The sequence below is a fragment of the Danio aesculapii genome, chromosome 9 (genome assembly GCF_903798145.1).
Source record: "Danio aesculapii chromosome 9, fDanAes4.1, whole genome shotgun sequence".
In the NCBI taxonomy this organism is placed as follows: Eukaryota; Metazoa; Chordata; class Actinopteri; order Cypriniformes; family Danionidae; genus Danio; species Danio aesculapii.
This window is the reverse complement of record NC_079443.1, coordinates 9,629,422-9,656,496: the sequence shown is the minus strand read 5'-3', so window position 1 is coordinate 9,656,496 and position 27,075 is coordinate 9,629,422. Positions and strand designations below refer to the sequence as shown.

The 27,075-nt window shown below is 35.5% G+C and overlaps 1 protein-coding gene across 1 annotated transcript in view; it reads right to left on the bottom strand.

Annotated features, from left to right (window-relative positions):
• The window catches only part of myo16 (myosin XVI), a 255,324-nt gene that overhangs the window by 81,618 nt on the left and 146,631 nt on the right, over positions 1-27,075 (bottom strand). The window contains 5 exon segments of the mRNA XM_056464750.1: positions 1,777-1,949; positions 4,378-4,453; positions 4,652-4,852; positions 9,890-10,042; positions 26,806-26,878. Coding sequence (XP_056320725.1) covers positions 1,777-1,949; positions 4,378-4,453; positions 4,652-4,852; positions 9,890-10,042; positions 26,806-26,878 — 676 coding nt within the window.

Genomic DNA, 27,075 nt, shown 5'->3' with positions numbered 1-27,075 from the left:
ACATTAAAAAGGTGTGTATGTAAATGTGGCTAGTGATAATAAAAGAAAGCACTAGGCTGAAATAGGTGATTGAGAAAGCCAGCAAACAGGCCGAGTGACGCATCTCTGTGTTTTGTGCCTGCTGTGACGCCCGTGTTTTCTCTGAATGGGATTTCAGAAAGCTGATCAATGGGCTGCATGTATTTGGGGTAACGCTGTCTAATTTAGGTCACTTCCGCAACACAGGCTCGATAAGCTAAAAATAGCTTGGCTTGGGAAAAGGCACGGTTTGTTCTGACAAGGTCTGGTCATGGGTCTGGCAGCGTCACGTGGCGCATGATCGTCACTTCTGTGGCTTATGATCGTCAGCATGCATGTTTGTGGAGGATTCAAAAGTCACGCTGACTAAACAACACTAGTCCTGAAGCATATACTGTACGTCATAGACTGAGGGAAGCCCACATTTACACAAGCTCAAAAGCAAACAAAGGCCTGTTTACAATATTTCTTCAAATATGGAGCATTTTCACCCCCATTCTCTCAATTAATCATTATTTTTGTACAATAAAAAGGGCAAAATAAAAAATAAAGCATCAGATGACTAAATTTGTAACATTAAAAATAAATACCATGATCAGCATAAATGAATACACCCCATTTTGAAACTGAATATTTTAATCCATTTCTCAGTGAATATAGGTATTATTTTTGTGCATTTGAACAAAACAGATTTATTAAAAGGATGAAATAATATTTTAGTCACCAAACATATTTAGAAATTGAAAGATAATACAATTAAATTCATGCAAAATATTGGAAAAGAAAATAACATACTACAACATTTCAACAAAATTGTATATATGTTTTGTTTCTCTTAAATTTAGCTCTTTTTAAATGGTTTTATTTAATATTTTCCCTAACATATAAATTAGGGAGAACTAATTTTGGACTATCATAAGTTATTTTGTTAGATAAGCACCAGATTTGGCTTCAGTACTGACTAAACTAACATATATGCACAAATAAGATATTGTAAAACATTCTTTAGAAAATATTAATTTAAATGAGAGATTTGTGAAGGTGCTCTCATATATGTTGAGCACTGTTTGTTTTTATTAATGCTTTTTAATAATTTTATATCATTATCGTTTATAAACTCTATTATATAAAATATTTATATTAAAACATACATTTATATTTATAAAATAAGCATTAAATATTTCTAAACTATATTATCAAAAAGAGTTAAAGATGCATTACTGTAAATAATTTATATAAATAAAATAAATATATAGAATTAAATATATATAAATATGTTTATTTATTACACTGAATTAGAATTAATAATATAAATAAAATATTTTACAGTTAAATGAAATTAATAAGCTGTGTGTGTGCGTGTGTGTGTGTGTGTGTGTGTGTGTGTGTGTGTGTGTGTGTGTGTCTGTATGTAATCATATTATTTTTTAACAAAACATAAGGAAATTATATTTTAAAATTCTTCAAAATAAAATATTGACAAAAAATTACATGATTAATAATGTATTAAGAAAGATTTTATAGTGTATAAAGTGTATATATTTTTGTAATAATTAATATAAATAAATTAAAGTGTATAAAAACAGATTCAAGCCAGCAAGGAAATGAACAAAATGAACTAATCAAATAACGTTGTGTGTGTTTGTTTAAGTTTATATGTTTGCATGTATGCATTTATGAAACAAAACAAAACAAAAACAAAACAAAATAAGTTAAAAGTCAATAGTCTGCAAAGTTTCCACTGGTGTATTGATGTACCTTGTTCAGTTCCACATATTTCTTGGCATCTCTGGCAGGATTTAGCGTGGTGCTTTTGTTTATCAGTGTGCCTTTGGGTCCACGGAGCTTCATGCGCTGGTGTTGGGGAACCAGTGAGCCAGTCTGAGTCAGTTTACACTGAAACATTTGATGGATGAGCACGTTCTCACTCGCTGTTCAGAGGGGGGAAAGAGAGAAACCAAGAGAGAAAATAAACACAAGGCTACATGTGTTTAAACCTAATTACAGCAGGCGCCAGAGCTAATTGTCTCCCCTTGTTTACACCGCCCCCCCCAAACACAACAGCAGCCCATTCAAAACCTTCTGACCTGCTGAACATTTTATAATTGTTCTAAAGATGAACAAGCTTGCATTATCCAGGCTTCCATTACCCAATACTTTAGTGCTATTTTCTAAATGTACCTATACATTAAATTAACCTATGCTAAGCAGCTAAGATATTTTTCATCCTGCTATAAGGCATTCTAAAAATTATGGCAATGGATGCTGGTAGATTTGAGTATATGACATTAGCATGCTATCACAGCATTAAAGGTGCACTATTCAATATTTAACACTTGAAGCCAATCAGCAGTAAAGAGTGTGCCTAGAAACTATAGCTGATATATCAAAAAGGTTTGTTGGGTTATGGGTGAGTATTTGATGTGCTCTTAAATATCAACATTGTTTTTTGATTTCTAATCCTGCGTGCATCAGTTTTTGTCCACTGAGTCGGACCGAATCCTAAAAGACTTGTAGCTGATCAGTGGTAAGGAGCATGTCTAGTAACTATAACAGAGATATCAGAAAGGGGGAAATTTTGTTGGGTTATGTTCATGTTTGTTTTGTTGTGCTTTTAAATACCTACATTGTTTTTGACCACAGAGTCAGACCAAGTCCTAAAACGGGGCGTAAAACAAAGGGGAGTGACTAGTAACTATAGCTGAGACATCTAAAAGGGGCTTGGATTATGGATGTTTTGTTTAAATTTGTTTTGTTGTGCTTTCAAATCATTTCAACATTGTGTGGCAAACATTTGCTTAGTGCAGCTTTAATGTCTAGGAAAGCCACTTATATTTAAAAGCAACCATGCAAGAGGCGTCACTGGAGGTTTTATATTTCACACAGGAACTATGGATTCAGGATGAACTGGATTCAGGATCAACCTTATTTGATTTCATTCATTCATTTTCTTTTCGGCTTAATCCCTTTATTAATTAATTGAAAATAATTTATCCACCATTTGTTTCAAGCAGCGGATGCCCTGCCAGCTGCAACCCATTACTGGGAAACATCCATACACACTCATTCACACACATACACTACGGACAATTTAGCTTACCAAATTCACCCAAACCACATGATTTTGGACTTGTGGGGGAAATCAAAGCACCCGGAGGAAACCCACATGAACACGGGGAGAACATGCAAACTCCACACAGAAATGCCATGTGACCCAGCCGGGGCTTGAACCAGTGACCTTCTTGCTGTGAGGTGATTGTGCTACCCACTACGCCACCGTGCTGCCCCTTAGTTGATTTGTGAAGTAGGGCCGGTTGTAGCACCAGCTGCATCATTACTTCTTTTTTTCCAACTGTATTTTTGTACCAAATTAACACCAGAACTACCAGAATTCTGTAACCACTAAAATGGCCATAGCAGTCATTGAGACTATTCATATTCATATGAAACTTTTACATTCGAAGCTTCTATTGAGATTTTAGAATCAATCTTATAATGAAGTCATTATAATATATTATTATTACCATAATTGTTAACAAATTACTAGACTGTTAGTTGAGAAGTTGCTAGGCAACAGGGACAGTGTATTTAAAGGCACGGAAAAAGTAGCAGACTGAAATATATGCGTTCAATTTGACCATTATGACCATTAAATTTATAAATACTCAGAATGCTAGTGTTTCATAATTAAAAAAAAAAATGTTAGAATGAAATATACACACATTCTGAAAAAGTAAGTGTACTAGTTATGACCAATCACAACTAAAAATTATAGCCAGTAGCACTTTGTTTTTATCACAGTGAGAGTGGTTGAGCTCAAGCACATATACTTTTAGCAATAGCACCTTGAAGGGGGCGGGACAAGTCAGATACTACAGTAGATAGCATTTGATTCAGAATTATAGTTATATGGGTTTCAAGGGACAGTTCACCCAAAAAAAAATGTATATTTCAATAATTTACTACTTTTGTTCTAAGCTGATTTTTTTTATGTGTGTGGTTTTTGTTATGCTGAACAAAAAAAAAGCCATATCAAAGAATGTTGGAAACCTTTAACCATTGACTGCCTTGGTATTGGTTTTACCTACTACAAAAGTCAATGGTTACAGATTAAAAAAAGAAAAAAAAACTGTAATGTAACAAGTCAAGAGTGAGTAAATAATAAAAATGTTCATTTGTGGGTGAACTTTCCCCTAAAATATTAAATTCAAAACTGGCTGGGTAGTTAATGCAGCCTTGATAAACATAAGAGACTTGCTTCAAAAACTATAGTTTACAGTCAACCTATAGTCAGCCCTATTTAGTTGTAGTAAAAACAATTATAACTAAATAATTGTATCAGTAGCTCTTGTTCCTTACTTTTCATAACAAACAAGATGTTTTGAGGAAGAACATCCTTGTTCCTGTCCAGCGAGCCGGTCAGGTCATAGGTCATCTGCAATACAGGACACAAACACACACACACAAACATGAGTTCAGTGCTAATAATAGCTGTCGGTCTCAGGATGACAGCGTGTTGACTCTCTAGTGGGCTTCTCAGAAGTGTGTGACTGTGGCTTTGTGTTTGTGTGTGAGGCACATGAGCATGACCTCAGCATGTGCACATGTGAACTTGTGGTTTCCAGTAACTCACCTTGCCGGCATAGTGTGCGACGGTAAACGATGGCCCCTGGTCTTTAGGCGGGGGGTTCCCATTGCCATCCTTGGTTGTGAGGGAGACAGCGTCTGTAGCAGAGGAATCCAGCTGAATCTGGAGGCGCTTGTAAAGGTTGACTTCACATGGCCTGAGGGACTGACTCTCCTCATCAATGATACACAGCACTCCCTGAGGCTTCTGAAACACACACAACACACACAATGAGGTTTTTTGTGAACAAAGTAACATAGAAATAAAAGTAATTTTAGTCAATATTTCTATGGCTCTTTATAATATGCCACTATTGAGTTATAATTAGCAGTTTGCGCTTTAAATTTGGGCATCTTCCACTTGAACAAATCCATTGCCCAAATCTAATTCTTGTGCTGCCATGTAGTGGCTAAAATGGTAATTGAAACACTGAATTAAGCATCACACACTAAAACAAGTGTGTTTTTGAGATCTTTTCTACTGTTATAGTGTCACTTATTGTGCAATCTCCACAAGAATGTGCACGCTTGTTCACAACCATGTCACATGAGCACAATAAATTTCATAAAGTTTGAATTTACCTTATTTTTTACAGGCATGTACGTCCATACAGATACACTCAAATCATTTTAAACAATGACAATGTGACAATGACAATGACAAATAATCCATATAAATAGTAAAAACTGGTTGATAAGGATGTTTAACTTTGTGCTTAATTTTATATTTTATATTTTTACCCTTGGTTATCAAATGTGACAATAGTTTATTATCATATTTATGGCCAAACCTATTTTAAGTTCACTGTATTTTCTTTTATTTTGTATTCCGTACAATGGACTAATAATCAAAGTGTCCATCAAATTGCTTGTTTTGAGTTTTTGGGGTTATTTCCTGCCTGCTGAATGGATTTTTAAAAGTTAAATTCTAGTAAGATACTTTTTAATAGTCAATGGATGAACTGTGAGGAGAATATCGTCACTTTATTGATTTAAAACACTCACTGACAGAATTTACTCCAATAACTCTCACAAAGCAACAACTACAGACTATGTGAGTGGAGTGGTTTGATTATGGGTGGAGTTAAGAGCAGATATTTAAAGTCACACAACAGATACAGTTTTGATGATTAAGTGTTTCTTGTTTCCACATGGAGAGTTAGAGTAAAAAGTGCCTATACATAACAAATTTCTAAACAGTCAAATAAGCATGATACTGATAAATAAACAAATTAAATTTCATGTTGGCTAGTAGATTATTTTATTAAAATCAAGTGGCAATAATTAAATGTTAATTTAAATAACCAGCCTTTGAGCAAATGTTTTGTGTCAGTTTGATGCAGGCTACATTAAACTTTGGCCAGATTAATTTTTTTTTTAATTTAAAACACTCCCTTATTGTGCTGAACCTTGAAAAAAAAAAACCTCTCTGTTTACTGAATTTTAAAATAATGCATTATATTTAAAAGGATAGTTCACAAAAAAATGAAAATTCTGTCACTACCGTTTACTCATCCCCCACTTGTTCCAGCCCTGTTTGAGTTACTTTTTTATAATAATGTAGAAACTGAAGAAAAAACAGCTATCACTTCCATAGTTTTTTTGTTCTTACTATGAATGTCAATAGTTGCTTTTTCCTAACATCTCTCAGAACATCTTGTTTTGTGTTCAACAACAACACTGAAAAAGAAATGCATAAAAGTACTTCCGATCCACCCTATAAAAACACTACACCACTTGGGGAGGAAATGTACATTGTTAGCTGAGCTATCCCTTTAAATTTTACCATCAGAGGTTAGAAAATGCTTTTATAGCAAACTGGAAATTTTTGTCACTCCATTTTTGCTCACATTCTGTACTCTGATCAAGAGGCATAGGAGAAAAGGTGGATAAAATGCTAATAGTGTCTCAGCAGCCTTACAGGAAAAAAAAGGCTTTAATCGGAAATCAGGTATAAGGTTTCAAGTTTGGTACATACAGCACATTCAAGTCTACAGAATGCTGTTCTTTTCATGACTAATCAGTTAAGCTCAATACAAATATCACTGTTGAGTGATGTGAAAACTGTGTCACTTGTTCTAGACTAAAGGCAGAAGTCATCACATGACTCATAAATTGGGCACATCTGCCAAACGACTAACAGAGTCATAGTCTAAAAGATGGGCTTTATCACATCTTTGTGACACCTAAGGGGAATTCAACACTCCTTTATAGACAAGTCATATTTATTGTGGGGTCAGTAAAAACGGAGATGGCAGTAGCAGAAATGAAAGTGAAAGAGCAATAGATGGCCAAGTGCTTATGGATGGGAAAGATGCTCTACAGCAGTGGTCACCAAACTTGTTCCTGGAGAGCCGGTGTCCTGCAGATTTTAGCTCCAACCCTTATCAAACACACCTGAACAAGCTAATCAACATCTTACTAGGTATACTTGAAACACCCAGGCAGGTGTGTTGAGGCAAGTTGGAGCTAAACCCTGGAGGGACACCGGCCCTCCAGGACCGAGATTGGTAACCCCTGCTCTACAGTACATTTTTGGAGAACTTTCCTCTCTTCGTCCAGACTTTCTGCAGGTTTCACCAAGTCAAATTTAAGACTTTGTAAGACCTTTTAAGGACCGTTATGAATGAAATTTAAAACTTAGATCATTTAACATTTAAATTTACGTTAAAGAAAAGTGAATCAAGTTTGTAATCGTGCAAATTCTTTGTTATTGTTTTCATGAAATTGTTATTGATTTTTTAATATTTTTTTGTTGCGTGAATTTTTACTGTTATTGTATGTATATTAATGTGTTTTGGATTTAAAGTTGCCTTCTTTAAAATCTGGCAGAGAGGAACAGATGAAAATTAGCAGTTACAGTTAAATACGTTTGGACTACTGAAAAAGAACTACAAAAACAAGAAATAAACACAAAAACAAAAAAAATCTAAAACATTGCTGGAGCATTTCTATAGATATTTACATTAGATGTCGACTACGCAGTTGTTGTCTATTGGAAGGAATGCGTCAATAGGCATGGGACAATAACCGCTTTCAAGGTTAACTGCGGTTTGGAAAAGTTAAGGTTTTAAAACAATATGTTTTGCTATACCATTCCTATGACAAATGTAAGATTTTTTTTTTTAGGACAACAGTATCTCCCAACAGAAAAGATATCCAAAGGTTCCATTTTAAATTGTAAAGAAATCTGTGTTTTTGAAACAAATTGTCATGATCACCAGCGATCTAACCACTAGTAAACTTTCACACGAACTACAAATATGCCATGTTATGGACTACAGATCCCAGTAATGCACCACACACACAACCGGTTCCTGATTCTGGCTGATTACACTCTCACAGCTGATGCTGATTTTGGACTGATTACTGCACTACATAAGCAGCACTAGCACAAACAATGTTGCTGAGTTGTGTAATCTGTTCTAGTGAAATCACAAAAAGGGTTTCCTTTGTTTTGCTTTACCGTGTTTTTTGATCCTTGCCTTGTTTATTTGTTTAATCCTGTTTGCTGCCTGCCTTTAACCATCTGCCTGCGTATTGACTACGATTCTGGATTGCCTGTATACATCTGTTTGCCCCTGTGTTGACCATTGCTGGCCTGACCTCGCTAATAAACCTGCATGTGGGTCCGCACCTCGGCTGTCAGTGTCACTTCCCGTGGTTACACAAATGAAGACAGCAGAAGTCAATGATTCATTGTAATTATTTAGCCTGACATGCCTACTGTTCCAAAATATTACAAATGTTACCTAAAATAAAATATATTGTGTTCAAAGGGGAAAAAAGTTTTAGTTATTTACCCAGACATTAAAAAAGAATATATTTTAGAGCAGTAATCACAATACTGTCAAACCGTGATATTTTATCCAAGGTTATCATACTGTCAGAATCTTACCGGCCCATGCCTATGCATCAAAAGAGCCACTTTTTTGGTACAGGGTAGCGCTCCTTTGAAATGAATGTGGGACCAAGGTGCAGTGGAGGACTGAAATGATGTTTAACAGAGCAAGGATATTTTCACAGTCTGTCTGATAACATATTTTCCTCTGGAGAAAGTCTATTTGTTTTATTTCGGCTAAAATAAAAGCAGTTTTTAATTGTTTAAAGACCATTTTAAGGTCAATATTATTAGCCCCTTTAAGCTATATTTTTTTTTTCGATAGTCTACAGAACAAACCACCGTTATACAATAACTAGCCTAATTACCCTAACCTGCCTAGGTAACCTAATTAACCTAGTTAAGCCTTTAAATGTCACTTTAAGCTGTCAAGAAGAGTCTTGAAAAATATCCAGTAAAATATTATTTACTGTCATCATGGCAAAGATAAAATAAATCAGTTATTAGAAATGAGTTATTAAAACTATTATGTTTAGAAATGTGTTGAAAAAAATCTTCTCTCTGTTAAACAGAAATTGGGGAAAAAATAAACGGGGCTAATAATTCAATAATTCAATAGACTTCAACTGTATCTATGATCAGGAGTTTTCCCAGTGATCAGTTTGCAAATATGTGATTTTGCAAGACAGTGATTCGTTTGTGAATGAATCTCCATAATGAACGATTCGTATGAACCATCGAGATCCCTTCGTCTCAATGTGCATATCTACCTTTCTCATCTAAATGATATATAATATTTGTAGTATTTAATAATTTATGGTGGACAGTATGCACATTGAGGCGCAGACACTGTTGTTATCAGCCACCCTTATTTTTTTAAGTTACTTCAAAAAATAGCCATTACTTCAATAATACAAGTTTCTGGCATCGCAGCGTCTTGTCATATTTTATTTACATTGTTTGCTGATTTTATTCTACAAAAAATTTTTTGCAAGTTGGTACTACCTTGCCTTCTAGTCAGTGCAGTAAGTGATTGTGTTTTCACGTTACTTGTGCACAAAAGTTTGTAACAAAATTTTTTTTTATAAAAAAAAAATATATTTTACCTATGAAATGTTCTGCCTTGATGTTTTGCTTTCTTTTTTGCTCATTAAATATGTGATATGCAGCGCAAAAGTCTAGCATCTTCAGATTGGCTTTAGTCTTGACTAGAGCGCTTGAATGACTTTTGTCCTAGGAACATTGTACAATTATGGCAGCAGTATTGACACATACTCAGGGTCCATTTGGGTCCATCAATATATATATATATATATATATATATATATATGTTGTTTGGTTTACTTTTTAAGACTGAATCCCTGACTCTCTCCAGCTCCAAGAAAGCCTGCTCCAAATACCTACCTGGAAGAAGAAGTCCAGCACCGCCGTCTGGCTACCGAGGGAGCGGAGCGTTTCCATGGCGACCCCCTCCTGCAGACATTCATGCTGCTCCTGCTGGAAGAGCACCTCTGCTGTGAACTGATGGATCCGCTCGTTCACCATGTTGATGCACAGCTGAGGACAGAACAACACCACAGCCGTCATTAAAACTACAGTATGCTCTCACTACAGATGAGCAGTCATAATACTGAAAGTGTACTTTGCATTAGTTTATATGTGAATAAAAAGCGTGAAAAGTACAACATGGCTGTCACGACAGGAGTTTCAAAGCAACGAAGAACCTTGCCGTAGAACTTAGACTGGCATTTACAGATTAAATGTTTACAAAAATTATTAATCATGTCTTATAATGCAAATTTTAATCACAATAATTATGACTAGTTTAAAGATTAGGGAGGGGTGTTTCTTTTTGCACATTGCAGAAGTTTAGAATGGTCAGATTTGAAGATTACCACAGTAAACATTTATTTACAGTGGATTCACACGTACATAATAATTCTTCACAACAATAACAATGTGTGCAGACCTAATAAACAGTTAATTTAGATTTCACACAGACTTTAAAGACTCATTCTCACTATTAATGGAACACAAACACTTTTTTGGAAAATGGCTCATTTTACTCTAATTAAAAAAGAAACTGAACGGAATGCTAATGATCATACCCGATACAATTAATTATGCTAAGCTAAGCTAAAAGTGACCCCGCCAGAAGGCAACTTTATCTCTAATGAGCCTTTTTCGAAAAATGGTGGAGTGTTCCTTTAAACTATGGAGCCAGATCAGTCTCAAAAATAATACAAATACAAAATTAAAAAAAAACAAATTAGATTTCCATATTTATGAATCGTGTTTTGAACTTACAAATTTGATTTGAGTATTTCTGAATCATGTTTTGAATTTGTCATTTCTTTTAGGAGTTTTTATATTTACAAATTTGATTTGTGTAATTTTCAATCTTTTTGGAATTTTCCAATTGGATTTAAGTGTTTTTGAATCATGTTTTGAGTTTAAAAATTAAGTTTACATATTTTAAATAGTTTTTATATTTATAAATTTGATTTATCTATTTTTGAATATTTTTTTTTATTTATGATTTGGATTTGAGTGTTTTTGAATCGTGTTTTGAACTTACAAATTGGATTTTGTAAATGTGAATTGTGTTGTGGATGTATGATATTCATTTTGTAAATGTATTATTTTTGAGACTGATCTGGCTCCATATTAAATCAGGGGTGCCTAAACTTTTTTTTATAAAGGGCCAAAATCCAAGCTTGATTGACAGCTGTGGGTCAAAAGTAATCATCGCAAACTGTATTACATTAAGGTTGCCATGGGTAATTTCCTAATTTATTTCATAAAATGTAAAAATAAACAGAAACAACTACTTCAACCATATTTACTAATGCATTCAATATTTTCCAAAATGTATATTATTTTAATGAACCTATTACAATAAACCCATACAAAAAATTCCACTTATAAAACAATGGAGTTCAATGTTGAACACTAGTCATGCCGAACCAGCCTTTGCCCTGATTTGCACGCTGAGATCTTCTGCTTTGTTCCCTATTCGTTAAGTAACAGTATGTACATTTTTAAAAATCTGATTTATTTACAACATTTACAAGTTTGCTGTTTGCTTTTTTGTTGCATCACAATAAATTAAACAAAAGGTTACACTAAAACTGAAATGAGATTCTCCAATAAAGGCATTCCTCAACCCTTCACAATCATTTTCCCTCTGCCGGTCCAAATCAAAGTATTCAAAGGGCCAACTTTGGCCTGCAGGCCCTGGTTTGAGCATCACTGCTTTAAATAGTGTTTTTTATTTATCTTTCGGCTGTTTATTTGTAGTTTTAAAGTACATTGTATAGTCTAATTCCTACCTAAATACTTGCATGTACCATAAATAAGCATCAAATTGGGGGTTTATTGAGGCAATGATCATAGAAAGTGGTATGTTAACAGCAATAATTGTGTTTTTAAAATAAAGTGTGGCAGCACAGTGGCTCTGTGGTTAGCACTGTCACCTCCCATGAAGGTCGCTGGTTTGAGTCCTAGTTGGGCCGTTGGAATTTCTTGTTTGTATGTTTGTGGAGTTTGTTCTCCCCGTGTTTGCTTGGGTTTCAATGCAAAGACATGCGCTATAGGTGAATTGAATAAACTAAATTGGCCATAGTGTATGAGTGTGTGCGTGCGTCTGTGGGGTTTTTCCCAGTACTGGGTTACAGCTGGAAGGACATCGATAGTTGGCGAAACAGGGAATAGTTGGCGGTTTATTCTGCAGTGGTGACCTCTGAAATAGAGACTAAGTCAATGGAAAATGAATGAAAATAAATTGTGACCAAAATAGCAGTATGTACAATGTATTCAATTTATTCAGTTTTAAGTGCTAAACATGGTAACTGAAAGCAAGAAAACAATATTAAGCTTAAAGTTGGTTTACCCAAACAATAGCAATATGATAGGTGCCTTTATCACCACAAAAATAACTGTCATTTGCATTAATTATCTCTTCATCTGAGCTCTTAATGAACATAGCTGTAATAAGTGCGTTCCTGTTAACCTGCCGCACTCATTCACACACAGTACCGCACGCTTCAGTGAGCGGGTTTATTCCAGGAATTCATCTCGACAACCCAGTTACTGGACTCATTTAAATCATTTATCACCATAATCCTGCTGAGACGAAAGTGAAAAAACAAGGAACCCTAATGGAGGGAGTCTAAAAAGCTCAAACAGGAACCACATACGGCATATTCCAAGTGCTTAACACAACACAGGAGACCAGAGAGGCTTTTCCGTGTGGACAAAAGGTACAGTTTCTGATGGAAAAAGAGCAGATGGTGGCTTTTTCCCAAACAAAAGATGTCTTTAGCCATACTTCAGTTTCAAACAGTCTTGCTGTTGATTTATGATTTTCGTAGCGCTCTCAAAGGAGCGTAGGTCATATATGATGGAGCATTTTCGATCAAAAGCAAAGTCTATTGGAAGGAAGCATATAGAATGATTGTATCAGCAAAGATGTCTTCCAAGTTTAATGTGGCAACACACTCTGGATGAAGAACAAATAGCAACAGTAGAAGGAAAGAAAACAAGCGTTTCAAAAAAAAGCTGAGTGCACCTCACCAACTCCTCATCATGAGGTTTTACAGCTCCACGGGATGTCATAGAAAAGACTGTCCAAGCGCTGACATGATTCCAGCACACATTGAGAAAAGACAAAACAAAATAGATGAAGAGCTTGGAGAATTCCAGAGCACTGAGCTTTTTTGTCTAGTTCATCCATGGAGAAAAGATCTCAAAGGTGGGAGTCTAGGTTGAAGCTATTCTTGGGCTTCTAAGACTAAAAGACAATCCTTTCCCTCAGACGACACAATACTGTCTTAATAATGACTCACTAATAGCTACGAATTTGGAGTTTTGAAGTTGGCAGCTCCAGCCAATTCTCAACAGCTTGACAGTGATAACTGTGAAAAATGCCAGTGCTGCTTTCAATAAGAATTGCAACTTTAGTTTCAAGTAGGAAAGCAGCTCTCTAGTCAACACAGTTAATCTTGTGGCCAACGTTAAGCACTGCATATTGGGAATCCCAAAGTTGAGTCCCATTGGAACCTTATTAGCTTGAGAGTTCCAGTCTCATTCACTTCCAATAATTTTTAGCTTTATAAAAAACATTTTTATGATGCTTGATGTTGCAAAGTGGTATTTTGTGATTATACTATTTTAGTTTTAAGTATAGTTATGAACTGTTGCTTGTAGAGCAAGCAGTTTGACCATTTTCTGCTGTTTGATATTCCTAGTAATTTTTCCCATACGCAACTGAAATGGACGACATAACAATCGAAGAAAAGAGCTTACTTCCACATTTCAGATTAAAATCAATACTGTCCTTTCACAATAAAGGCAAAAACCAAAACAAACAAACAAACATACAGCAACAAAAAAGCTCTAAAGAGTGCTTATGTTTTTACTTGGGGATGACTTTGACAGAATGATGAGAAAAAAATGAACTAGAAAAAATTATCAGTTTAAAGAAGGCGGAGCCTGAGAGCCACACCTGGCTTTTATGTACAGCAATCACCACAGACCAATGGTAGTTTGATGCTGCGTTCACACCAGATGTGGATGAAGCATCAATCGTGAGTGATTTAGATGTTAAGTCAATGCAAAGATGCAAATAGACATCCTGTGCAGCTATTCGCACAAATGAGGTGACGCGAATTGTGCTTTTACACGTTTAATGTGCTTAGGGTGCGAATCACTGGAGTTGGAAAATCTGAATTTTAGCAGACATTCGCGCCGCATAAAGAGGCTTCTAGAGGCATGATTATGACGTAGTGCCAGTTGTTGGTGTCTGTAGAATCATCTTGCCAACACCAGACAACAGCTCATCAAACTGGGCTTAGCTAAGTCTGAAGTACCGCTGAAAGCTTCGATCATCCAGGTATAGTTTCTGTACGAGTTGATGAAATGGGTGTGTATCTGAAAGGATCTAGCAAACTCAGACATGGCGCTGAACAAATCTACGCTGTTTTTCAGCATTCCTAAAGCACAGTTACTGTCTCAATAAAATCCATGTTAGCAATTAAGCAACGAAACTAGAGTCACTGGGCAAACAGATAGCCCACCTATAACGCGAAACCATGTGCGAATGAAGCGAATTTGACATGAATAGCGCAATTTTTATTTGCGCATGCCACGTCTGGTGTGAACACAGCATGACAGCATAATACAGAAACAAATATATATATATATATATTTTATTTTATTTTATTTTTTTTATGTTGTCCTATGACTTTGTTTTTTGATTTCACTTTAAAGTATACTGACAAATTAAAGCAGTAAATGACAATTTAAGTCACAAATTAAGTCACATTTTAGTTTTGGTTCCTTCATTTAAGTGTAGTGAGGTTGAGTTTATAAACAACTGTACACAAGCGTAGAGTACAAGCAGAACTTACTGTTGATCAGCACTTCAAGCTCACTGGGGTTTCTAAAGGAAATGATACTCGACATCAAAGAGCAACAAAAGCTGACTAGGACAAAAAGCTGTGATTGAGCAGATCAAAAAGACTACAGTTGACTGCATTCTATGTTCATGTGTAAGGATTTAGCTATATTAACTACATGCCTCAGCCTACATTGTTTTGCGAAACATAAAATATATTGCTCCAGATACATATTGTTGCACATTTCAGATGACAAATCCACTTACAGATGTGACAAATATTCATTAGGGTATGTTTTATTGTATGTTTTTATAGTTCTACATGTCCACATTTTGATTTTACATGATCTTTAATCTCTGAAAGTGAAACTGAGCAAACAGACCATACCAGAAAAGTTGTCCAAATGGAGATAGATGAGGTAAATGTATTTGATTACCAATCATAGACACTGCTAAGCTGATTTTATTTTTAAAAAATTGTATTTATTTGATGTTCTGCAAAGAACTGCACAAAAATAATCCTTTATTAATTGACAATATATCCCTATAAACAGCATTAATGTAAAAATTAGCAAAAGCTGTTATTGGCATACTGCCCCACAGCATTAATTTTACCTAAACAACTGCAGTCAAATGTATTTTTGTGTGGTATCACAAAAATGTAGGCTGAAGTACATATTTCCAATAAGCCTGTATTGTATTAACAGGTACCAACAGTCTATATTCCTAATTCAAAGGATCTGATTTACCCAAAAATTATGTCAAGGGTTACAGAATTCCAACATTTTAGTGTTCAGCAGAAAAAAAGAAAAAACTCAAGAGTAAATAATGACAGAAATTTCAGTTTTGTGTGAACTAAGCCTTAATAATGATGCTGATTACTTCCATCATTCCATGCACAGGTAAACAGATGGAAAATTACAATGTAGACTTTAGAAAGGCTTCACTAAATGAGCATCCAATCAGAGCGATGGCTGTCACCAATGTTTGTCTGTATCGAGGACACTATAATATATAGCTAAAGAGCACTAAATAGCCCATAAGATGGCTCACTAATAGCTTGATGGGTCATAGTGTGTTTGGTTGTATTCCAAATTAAACATTACACACTATGCATTATGTTAATTATGTCTATGACATGTCATTTTCAAAATATGAGAGCCCCTCCCTCTCTGTTTAAATGAATCTGTGACAGTTGCATGCTAAATAAACTGCATGAATTATCCATCATCTCAATTTTATTTACTTTTTTTTTGTTAAGTGCATCATCTGAATACTTTAAGTGCACATTTTCAGAAGTGTAACAATCAGTATGCACCTTTTTTTGGCATTTCGTTTTTTTTTTTAGTCAGTCATAGACAAAGCATGTGACCTAAATGCCTGTACAGACATACAAGATGTACCCAGCATGTATGATATGAAGAACGACCAGGTATCTGTGTTTACGTCACTCAAATAGCACACATGACCAGCTTCAGAAAGTAAATAGACGCTAGAGAACAACTACATGACCAAAGTGGCAATGTAACAACATGCACATTACCAGCATGCTTCAGCAGAGTTTAGTCAGCTGTGCTTATGAATTCTAATTGTGCCATGCTGAGCCAAGCTCAGATGGAAAAACAGAACTATAACTGCTTTTTTTTCCCTTACCATTCCTGGAAACACGCAACCAGATGGTGGGAATTTGGCTTATATGCTTCAGTGTCAAATATGGTGCTGCCTATAAATTATTTGCAATTTTTTTTTAGGAAACACAATAAATACAATGTATAATATGTAATATATAAGTATGTCAACAACAGAAAGTTTCAGCTCAAAATACACTACAGATGATTTACCTTATAATATACCCTATTGAAAATGCCTATTTTGGAGTCAGGATAAAAACAAAATTTTAATAAAATTATGCCCTTTAAAACATGACAATTTGTTATAATTGGTAGATTCCGAGACTTTAGTATATGGGAAAAAATGCCAATAGCAGTGCAGTGATTTCTGTAAATTAATGTACAGAAAAGGAGTACATAAAATACTTTTATACATGGGGATTTTGATTAAATCCAATTCTGACACCTGTAAGCCCCTAATGGGCAATACATACCACATTCTTGCTCCATAATCACAAACATTCACCCCTCGTGTTTTTTCTTTTTTTCCCTCTCTCATTCCAGTGACCTTGCAATGTCAAGGAGTGCAAATCTTGTGTGTGGATTGAATGTGCATACCATTTTGGAGACAAGCAATCAACATCTTGCTGTCTTGTTAGCATTCCCCAATGCGTTGCATATGCCATCATAAGTGTACTGCTCAAGAATCTTCTAGCACCAGACCTGATTTACACCCTGCCCAACATTGTCAAGGATAACATCCTTGCATAAGATCTGTCTACCTCTCAGAATATGTCAAGACATACAAGCTTGACAACAGATCCATGAATAAAAAGTTTGTTGTGTTGTTCTTATCTGTGCTGTTTCACCAGCTAAACCATCACTAACCAGCTTTACCATACACAAATAATGTACCATATAGTGGCAGTTTGTCTAATATGCTGTCAGTCTTCTAATGTACAGTAAATACTGCCAAAACAACATCTACCCGCTGAGCCATGAACTCTACAAGACCCCTGAAAGAGTCTTGTAGTATCTAACACCAAGGCGTTAGCAGCAGATCCTTCAAATCCTGTGGGATGATTGGTGGAGGTGCTGTGGTTCGACCTTGTTAGTCCAGCACATCCCACAAGTGCTTATTTGGAATGAAATCTGGAAAATTTGGAGGCAACAATTTGAACACACATTTCACACAGTGCACCCCGGTGCCATCACTTCCCCAGGTAAAAGAAGCACATGTATGTGGACTCCTCATATGATGAAGAAGAAAACATTGGACTCATTGGATCTTCTCAGGGGTGATTCACACAGAATGCTTCTTTCTGACTAAATATATGAGATGAAGTCATCAGGAAACATTTAATTAAAAAGTTGTGCGAGGGAATCCAGACTCAGCTCCCATGAGCGTCTGTATACAAAAGCTCACAACGCTTGAAACCTCCTTCAACTGGTCAACAGCTTTGGAACTGACATTGATGAATGACGCTACTTGCAAAAGTTGAAATCATCCAAAAAAAAAACAAGGTGCTCATGTGTGCATCACATTAAAGACATGAGACTTGAGCGTAACGTTCATGAGCATCCATTAAGGGCATATTTACATTGAAAAACAACAGGAACGTACACATTGGAATAGAAAAAACAATATTCTGTGCAAATAATACCCCCCTGAAGTGCATCACAGCACAGTTCTATCACTCTTACGACCACTTTACTGTAGGCTCTTTCAATGGTGGAGTGTCATGAGCATTCCTGGGTGTTGTAACACATTCCCCCCATTACCATCATGAAGATTTTTTTGGGACTTGTGCCACAGAATGCCTTCTGTTGTCTTGAACCAGATGGGATAACATTTCTTGCCAGGAAGACCCCTGTTGACCATACGATGTGGATACCTATTCAGATTGACGTGGAAATTCTGCCATCATTAACCTGACTCACTGTAAAAAATGTAATGTAAAAAAAGTCAACAAATATTTTTATGATGCTTTAACTTATTTTAACTTTTTAAACTTATTTTAACTTGGTTTAACTTAATATTTTACTCAGTTTGACTGACGCAAGTTGATATGACCAGAAAAAAAAACTTTAAAAACAAACAAACAAACAAACAGAAAACAAATACGTTCTAATTTAATTCTTGTTCTAAGTTCTAATTCTATTTTTCAGTGCATTGAGAAAAACAGTCCAACTCATACAAATTAAACCATGTCTACAACACTGTGAAATACAATATTACATAGTTAAGGTTTTATTAATTAAATTTGTTAGACAATTTTTTGATCCCTGATTAATAAAGGGACTAAGCCGAAAAGAAAATAAATGAATGAAAATGTATTTAACACTTACTTTGATGAGTGATAGATTGATTGGTATCTATTCAACATTGGACACACCATAACATTGGAACTACCAAAATTCTACAATTACTAGAATGTCCATCATATAACAACGTATCATGACTACACACGACAGGGTGCTGCAACACACAACAAAAAAAAGGCATCTTGTCAATGTTAAAAAGAGTTTTTGTCCTAACAATCTATGATGCCGTTGTGTGGAATTTCTATTTTAGAAATGCTTTCTACTACCTCGATATTGCAGCAGAACAACAGCATTTACTAGTATGACCATGATCCCTCAGGTACAGATTATGTGCTTTACTTAGTGTTAAATGACACCAAGGTGAGTTTAAATAACATTTTAAATCACATTTATTGCCATACTACTAAAAGCAGCAGCGGCAGATAGTTCGCCTCAGATCTTGAAAATAAAAATGGCAAACAGTTTGAAAATCAGAACTGTGATTCAGTGCAAACCAACAACAGTCACCCAGCAGCCTATTAATCAGTTTTAAAAGGTTTAATATGTATATCAAAAGCCTTTACCATTTCTTTGGGAGTGCATTATTTAAATGTTTCTGTCATGTTGTGTTGCTTTTGGTGCCATTTGCTTGTTGCTAGAATCTTGTCTTGTCGCATATTGTTAGGACACAGTGTAAGACTGTAGCGAATTGTACATCTATCATTTTATGTCATATCATTCAAAGGGTCTCTGGAGATTTTAGAATTAAGCTTTGAATATTTATCATCATATTTTATGAAGTCATTACCTTAAAAATACATTTACATTTCCATTTAGTCATTTAGCAGACGCTTTTATCCACATTTATCTTACAAATGAGGACAAGGAAGCAATTCACACAACTATAAGAGCAGCAGTGAACAAGTGCTATAGACAAGTTTCAGGTGTGTAAAGTCTAAGAAGCAAAGCATTAGTAAAAAATATTTTTTTTATTTTATTTTATTTTTTATTTTTATTTTTTTGAGAGAGAGAGAGAGAGAGAGAGAGAGAGAGAGAGAGAGAGAGAGGGCACAGTTAATGGTATAGCCAGAGAGGCAGTTGCAGATTAGGAAGGAAAGTGGAGACTAAACAGTTGCGTTTTTAGTCGTTTCTTGAAGACAGCATGTGACTCTGCTGTTCTGATGTAGTTAGGGAGTTCATTCCACCAACTGGGCAGATTGAATGTAAGAGTTCGGGAAAGTGATTTCTTCCCTCTTTGGGATGGAACAATGAGGCGACGTTCATTCACAGAACGCAAGTACAACATTTTTGTAATGCAGCCTATACTTGTTTACAAGCTAGACCACCCCTGAAGGTGGTACTGTACCTCCTGTTGTCCAGCAAGAAGGAGAGCAAAGTTTTTCACCACAGTGAAAATGCCACTTTTGACAGTTTGAAAGTCATGTCTGAAGTAAAGTTGTTTTTTCTTTCAGAAAGTTTTATTTTTGTTAGAATAAAGTTGCTAGGCAACAAAGGCAAGTATATTCAAAGGCACTGGGAAAAGTAGACACTGAAGTATATGTGATCAATTGACCTTTATGGCCATTCAAGGTAGAAATGCATAGAATTCTTTGTGTTTTGTCATTTTAATAAAATAAAACAAACTTATTACATTACCAACTTTTAAAAAGCGTCAAAATAACGTCCTATATAGTACCTCGTCAACAAGCTAAACATGCCAGCACCAGTTTAAACCAGTAAACCATCCTCGGCTAGTTTAAGCATGCTTCTTCAGCAAGTGACAGGGTTATAGAGGATTCCCTGTGCAGATCTCCTTACATGGAGGGATCAGTCAGCTGATTTCACAGTTGGACGTGGATGACCAGCTCAAACAGGAGCAGTTACACATTAACCATTACTCCACGCCAGCCCTAATTTACCTCTGCCTTGCTCCCTATAGAGTCTACAACAACAATGACATGGGATAGCGCCAAAACTCAGCGCTTACAGTTCATGGGTCTCAGCACAGAGACTCCTTTGTGTCTAGTGCCAAGGGTTCAGCTGAGGAGAAAACACCCCCGTCCCACGTCAATCTCATCTGTCCAGCACAAAAACACACAGTAGACGCGGCTGCAGAAAATTCGGAGCAGGGGGGCACACATGTGGCGTCTTAGCCTTCAGACAGACATTTGTCTCTCTCTAAAACACTAAAATAACATAACTCTGAGCCTGGACAGCAGCTGGTTTATTTCATGCTACTCTTTAGATTTGGGGGGATGTATTTAATGCATACGGCACACCCAGCTACACGCCTGGCTCTGGCTCCAGGCTTCTGTCCAAAATAAAAACAGCTCTGAGAAGGACGGCCACAACACATGAACTAATGGTTTCACAAGGAGCTGAACTGTCACCACGTTTCATGTCAACTGACGCCTCCTGGGTGCACAGAAACAGACTAAATTTATATTTGAGATCAAATATTAAATGAGTTGTCCACAAAAATGTTGAACGCTGCCTTTCTGACTATTGATCACATAGACAGCTGTCTACTAAATCCTAAATTAGTTTTTTTTTTGTGTAAAGTAGGTTTGCACGATATATTAAAAACTAATTCTGTGAATATATATATATATATATATATATATATATATATATATATATATATATATATATATATATATATATATATATATATATATATATATATATATATATACACACACAACATTTTTGTAATGCAGCCTAAACATACCTATATATACAGCAGATAAAATCTCTCAGTAGTTCTTCAGCAACGTCATTGTAAAGTAATTTTAGCTGCTTCAGTCCAACATTTACATTAGCAGGATAATAAAGAGGAAACAATGATCCAAACAAAAGCCAAGGAAACTCACATATGGTTTCAGAAAAAGAAAATCAAGCTGTAGAATGGCCCAGCCAATCACCTGACTTGAATCCAATAGAACATACAAAATAAAGATCAGTTTGGATAGATGAGACCCACAGAACCATCAAGATTTTTTACACTCTCTTGAAGTAAAAAAAAAAACTGACCTGAGCAATGCATGTAATTTCATTCTCCATATGAGAGATGTCTTTAAGAGGATGCTTCAAGAATGCATTATTATATGCCTTCACGGCTTTGCATTCAAAAATGTCAATGGGACAAAAACAATCACAAACATAACGAAAGCATAGCAAATTTGCCCAAAGTGTATTAGTGATTGTCTTTAAAATTTCAAAGCATTTTCCCAAAATATGTGTCAAAATAAGATTTGTCAGCAAAAATAATTCTATTTGCTGAAACACAGAGAAAGTTGTGGCCAAATTGAGACCTCCCAGAGTGGATGAAAACATCCCCAACAGGACACAAGACTTAACGTTCAGTGACTTCGTTGATTTTAGTTATCCATTGTTGTAAGGCAGTAGACTTTCTTTATATAAAAGAAAGTTGGCCATAGACATAAATAGTTAACTTAATTTACAGTTGTTTATTAAGTTTTTGCAATAATATATTGGAAAAAAAAATAGCTATTGGCCCATACAACTCAACATCCAGGTTTCTTCACTAACCGCATCTGTTTAATGTTCATCATTTTTTATTATTATTATTTTATTTTTTCAGATTATTTTGTGTTGTCACTTGTCACTTTATGTACACTGGAAGCTTCTGTAGCCAAAACAAATTCCTTGTGTGTGTGAAGCACACTTGGCAATAAAACCGATTCCGATTCCGATTCCGATATATCGGTCTCCAAAGATAAAGAGTTATTGGTTATACGGTTATTGGTATCAATCAAATATTACATATCGGTTCATTCCTATATACAGTACACACACGTGAAACTACAGAAGTTGTTGGGTACAACTTTATTATTATATTTAAAAATATATATTTATTAATAGTCTTTTTTCATAGCCCTGATGTGTTTATAATCGCTTTCTACTGCAGCAAATGAACCTAGATAAAACCCGTGGTCACCATTTGCTGACTAAGTTACATTGCATCCACATGCCAACTAATTTTCAGTAGATTATAAGTACACTGTTAGGTTGGGGTTAGGGTTAGTGTAAATTTACATGTACAGTAGTTGCAAAGTTTCTTGTCAGTTAAATGTCTGTTAAAGGAGCAGTATCAACAGATATTAAGCAGACAGTCTACTAATACTCAAATGGATCATCAAAATAAAGTGTTATCAAACCTGTACATTCCAAATAACAATTAAAGCAGTTGTCAGAAACTTAGTAGTGGTTAAACCAAAGTCATGTGGCAATATGGTACAATTTAAAATGAACATCTTAAGGAGCAAAGTGTGTTGGAAACATAAACTATTTCAGTTAGAATCTAAAAGAATCATAAATCAATTGTTGGTCAAAGAACTACAACAATACCAAAGCCAAAATAAAAACTATACTCCATTTTTTTGTCAAAAGAAGCAGGGCTGGCCTACAAAACAACAAAGTCTCTGCAGAGCTCCATTATCTGCCACTCTACATTTTAAGCGTGCTACAATGCATTCTGGGATAGCCTTCACAGATAGAGAAAACTTAAAATATAGTGGTAGAGAAGTTATAAAGTAAAAAAATATATACACCTGTCTAGTTTAAAGAGAGATATCTTTCTGGTGGGAGTAAAAAGGTAGAAGAACATCCCGTCTTGCATTAAGTCTAAAAACAAAAAAAAGTAAGAGCCCAAGGCAGGAACATGTTGTCAGAAAGATCAATGCTTTGTGTTTTACGGGAAACGGGATCATGGGCACAATGTCTTGATTCCCGCTGGCCAGTGGCTTAGTGGCAGCTCCACATCAAAAAGCCGTGCAAGCCAGCAGGGTTTAGAAGGCCTCGTGTCCTCACTGATGTAATGCCAGCAGGCTGGAGATGTGCAAGCAAGCCTAATCATTCTAGAGGCCACAGCCTTTAGAGTCCTTGTTAGTGCACCCGCCTCCCATGCCAGAGATGCCAGATCAAATCTCGCTTTGAACATCGCAAAGTGCAAGTAGAGGAGACAGAGTTTGTGTTCGCTATTTCTCTCAGACTGCGCTTAAAACAGTGGCTAAAACGTTAGCCTCAGATTTTAGAATAGTATGAGAGACGCTTTCAAATGGTCACAATCAGATAGGCTAGGTGAATAGGGAAATCAAATAAACAAATAAACCAAAAGGAACAGATACTGTATAATTATACTCATTGTAGTGTATTGACTACATTAAGAACTGCTAGCATTTTGTATATTGCTTTTTGTATATTGCATATACATATATATATGCACATATACACACACATATATATATATATATATATATATATATATATATATATATATATATATATATATATATATATATATATATGCACATATACGCACACATACATACATACATATATATATATATATATATATATATATATATATATATATATATATATATATATATATGCACATATACACACACATACATATATATATATATATACATATATATATATATATATATATATATATATATATATATATATATATATATATATATATATATATATGGACCCTTTTCGCAAGACTGTTATGATGCGTTTAATGGTCATCAGCATCTTAAATACTTATACGTTTGTTATATTTAGATTAAAAAAAAACATATTATTATTTACGTTTACAGTATACACTCACTGGGCACTTTATTAGATACACCATACTAGTATCGGGTTGGTATGCCCCTTTTACCTTCAGAACTGCCTTAATCCTTTGTGGCATAGATTCAATAAGGTACTGGAAATATTCCTCAGAGATTTTGGTCCATGTTGACATGATAGCATCATGCAGTTGCTGCAGATTTGTTGGCTGCACATCCATGATGCGAAACTCCCGTTCCACCACATGCCAAAGGTGCTCTATTGGATTGAGTCAGGGGACTGTGGAGGACATTTAAGTACAGTGAACTCATTGTCATGTTCAAGAATCCAGCCTGAGATGATTCGTGCTTTATGACATGGCATGTTATCTTGCTTGAGGTAGCCATCAGAAGATGGGTACACTGTGGTCATGGACATGGTCTGCAACAATACTCAGGTAGGCTGTGATGTTGACACAATGCTCAATTAGTACTAAAGGGACAAAAGTGTGCCAAGAAAATATCCCCAACACCATTACACCACCACCACCAGCCTGAATAGTTGATACAAGGCACAATGGATCCATGCTTTCATGTTGTTGAAGCCAAATTCTGACCCTATTATCCAAATGTCGCAGCAGAAATCGAGACTCATCAGATCAGGCAACGTTTTTCTATCTTCTATTGTCCAATTTTGGTGAGCCTGTGCGAGTTTTAGCCTCAGTTTCCTGTTCTTAGCTGACAGGAGTGGCACCCAGTGTGGTCTTCTGCTGCTGTAGCCCATCCGCTTCAAGGTTCGACGTGTTGCATTTAGAGATGCTCTTCTGCATTCCTCGGTTGTAACGATTGATTATTTGAGTTACAGTTGCCTTTCTATCAGCTGGAACCAGTCTGGTCATTCTCCGCTGACCTCTGGCATCAACAAGGCATTTGTGTCCACAGAATTGCTGCTCACTGGATATTTTCTCTTTCTCGGACCATTCTCTGTAAACCCTAGAAGTGGTTGTGCATGAAAATCACAGTAAATCAGCAGTTTCTGAAATACTCAGACCAGCCTGTCTGGCACCAACAACCATGCAATGTTCAAAATCACTTAAATCACCTTTCTTCCCAATTTTGATGCTCGGTTTGAACTGCAGCAGATCGTCTTGACCATGTCTACATGCCTAAATGCAATGAGTTGCTCCCATGTGATTGGCAGATTAGAAATTTGCATTAACAAAAAACAGGTTGACATCAGAACCCAACGTCAATGTCCAACATCGGACAGACATTGCATTTTTGTTACTTTCCAACACAACCTAAAAAAAAACAAATATCAATGTCTAATGATGTTACAGCTTGACATTGTGTGGACGTTACCACTATGACATCTATCAGACAGGATCTTGGTTGCTATACCTGATGAATAAATGTCAGAATTTGATGTCAATATGATGTTGGTTTAAGATGTTGGCTCGATTTTGGTTGGTTCTTATTTTGGTCACTTTCCAACACAACCTAAAATCAACCAAATATCAATGTCATTTGACAATGTTATTGCACATAAAAATAACATTGTCTTTAGATGCTGACAATCTAAATCTTATGACATTGTGTATCTGCTGGGTGTGTTCTTCTTTCTGGCTACAGTTATCAGTCTCACACATTTCTTTTCCTTTCCAAGTCCTGATAACATAATCTTGGAGTTTTTTCTTTTATTATTTCAGGAAATAGAATCATCTGTTGTACTCTCCCATTCACTGCGCTCTAAGGTTATCCATCTATGACAACTTTTGCTACTGAGAAACCCGGAAATGTGAGAAGCGTGCATTTATTTTGTAGAATAAAATGTTGCACACCGTATAACCAGACAAACCGAAAAAATCCCTCAGTAAAAAAAAAAAAAAAAAAATGAATAAAAGGAAGTACTATTGGTTTATTTTATGTAATTGCGATGTTGAAAAGTATGCATAGTAATTAAAACTTACATGCACTGTTGAAAAAGTGCAACAAAATAAACACTTACAAGTGTATGTTGGATAAAAAGAAAATATGGAAAGCTAAAAAGCTTAAAAATGTGTATTAAAAACTATTTTGCCTATAGTCTTGTGCCTTAAAGGGATAGTTCACCCCCAAAAAATTACATTTCCACACTTTTTACTCACCCTTATCAAAACCTTTATAAGATTTTTTCTTCTGTTGAACACTTCTGTTTTTCCTAAGAAAGCTGGAAATGTGCAATCATTGACTTCGATAGTAAGAAAAACAAATACTATGGAAGTCAGTGGTTACAGGTTTCCAGCTTTCTTCAGAATAACTTCTTTTGTGTTCAACAGAAGTCAAACAGGTTTGTGACGAGTGAGTAAATGACAGTTTTTTGTCTGAACTATCTCTTTAAAAGTGTAATGATCATTGTCATCATCACGTCGCTCTCTCCTTTACCTGTTCATAACCATTGCGCTGGAATTCCTCAAAGCCAAAGATGTCCAGGATGCTTATCTCAAGGGCAGGATCTCTGTCAGAAAAGACAGAAACATATTTCGGGATTGTTACAGTCATATTAACTTTGATTGGTGATTTGAAGGCAACAATTTGCACTGGGTTGAAGTGTCAAAGGCATTTCTATTACAGGTGAAAAAAGAGGGGGGAAAAAACTTAAAGGTCACATACAACAAAAAAGAACATGCAGGTTTTCCAAGAAAAAAGAAAGGT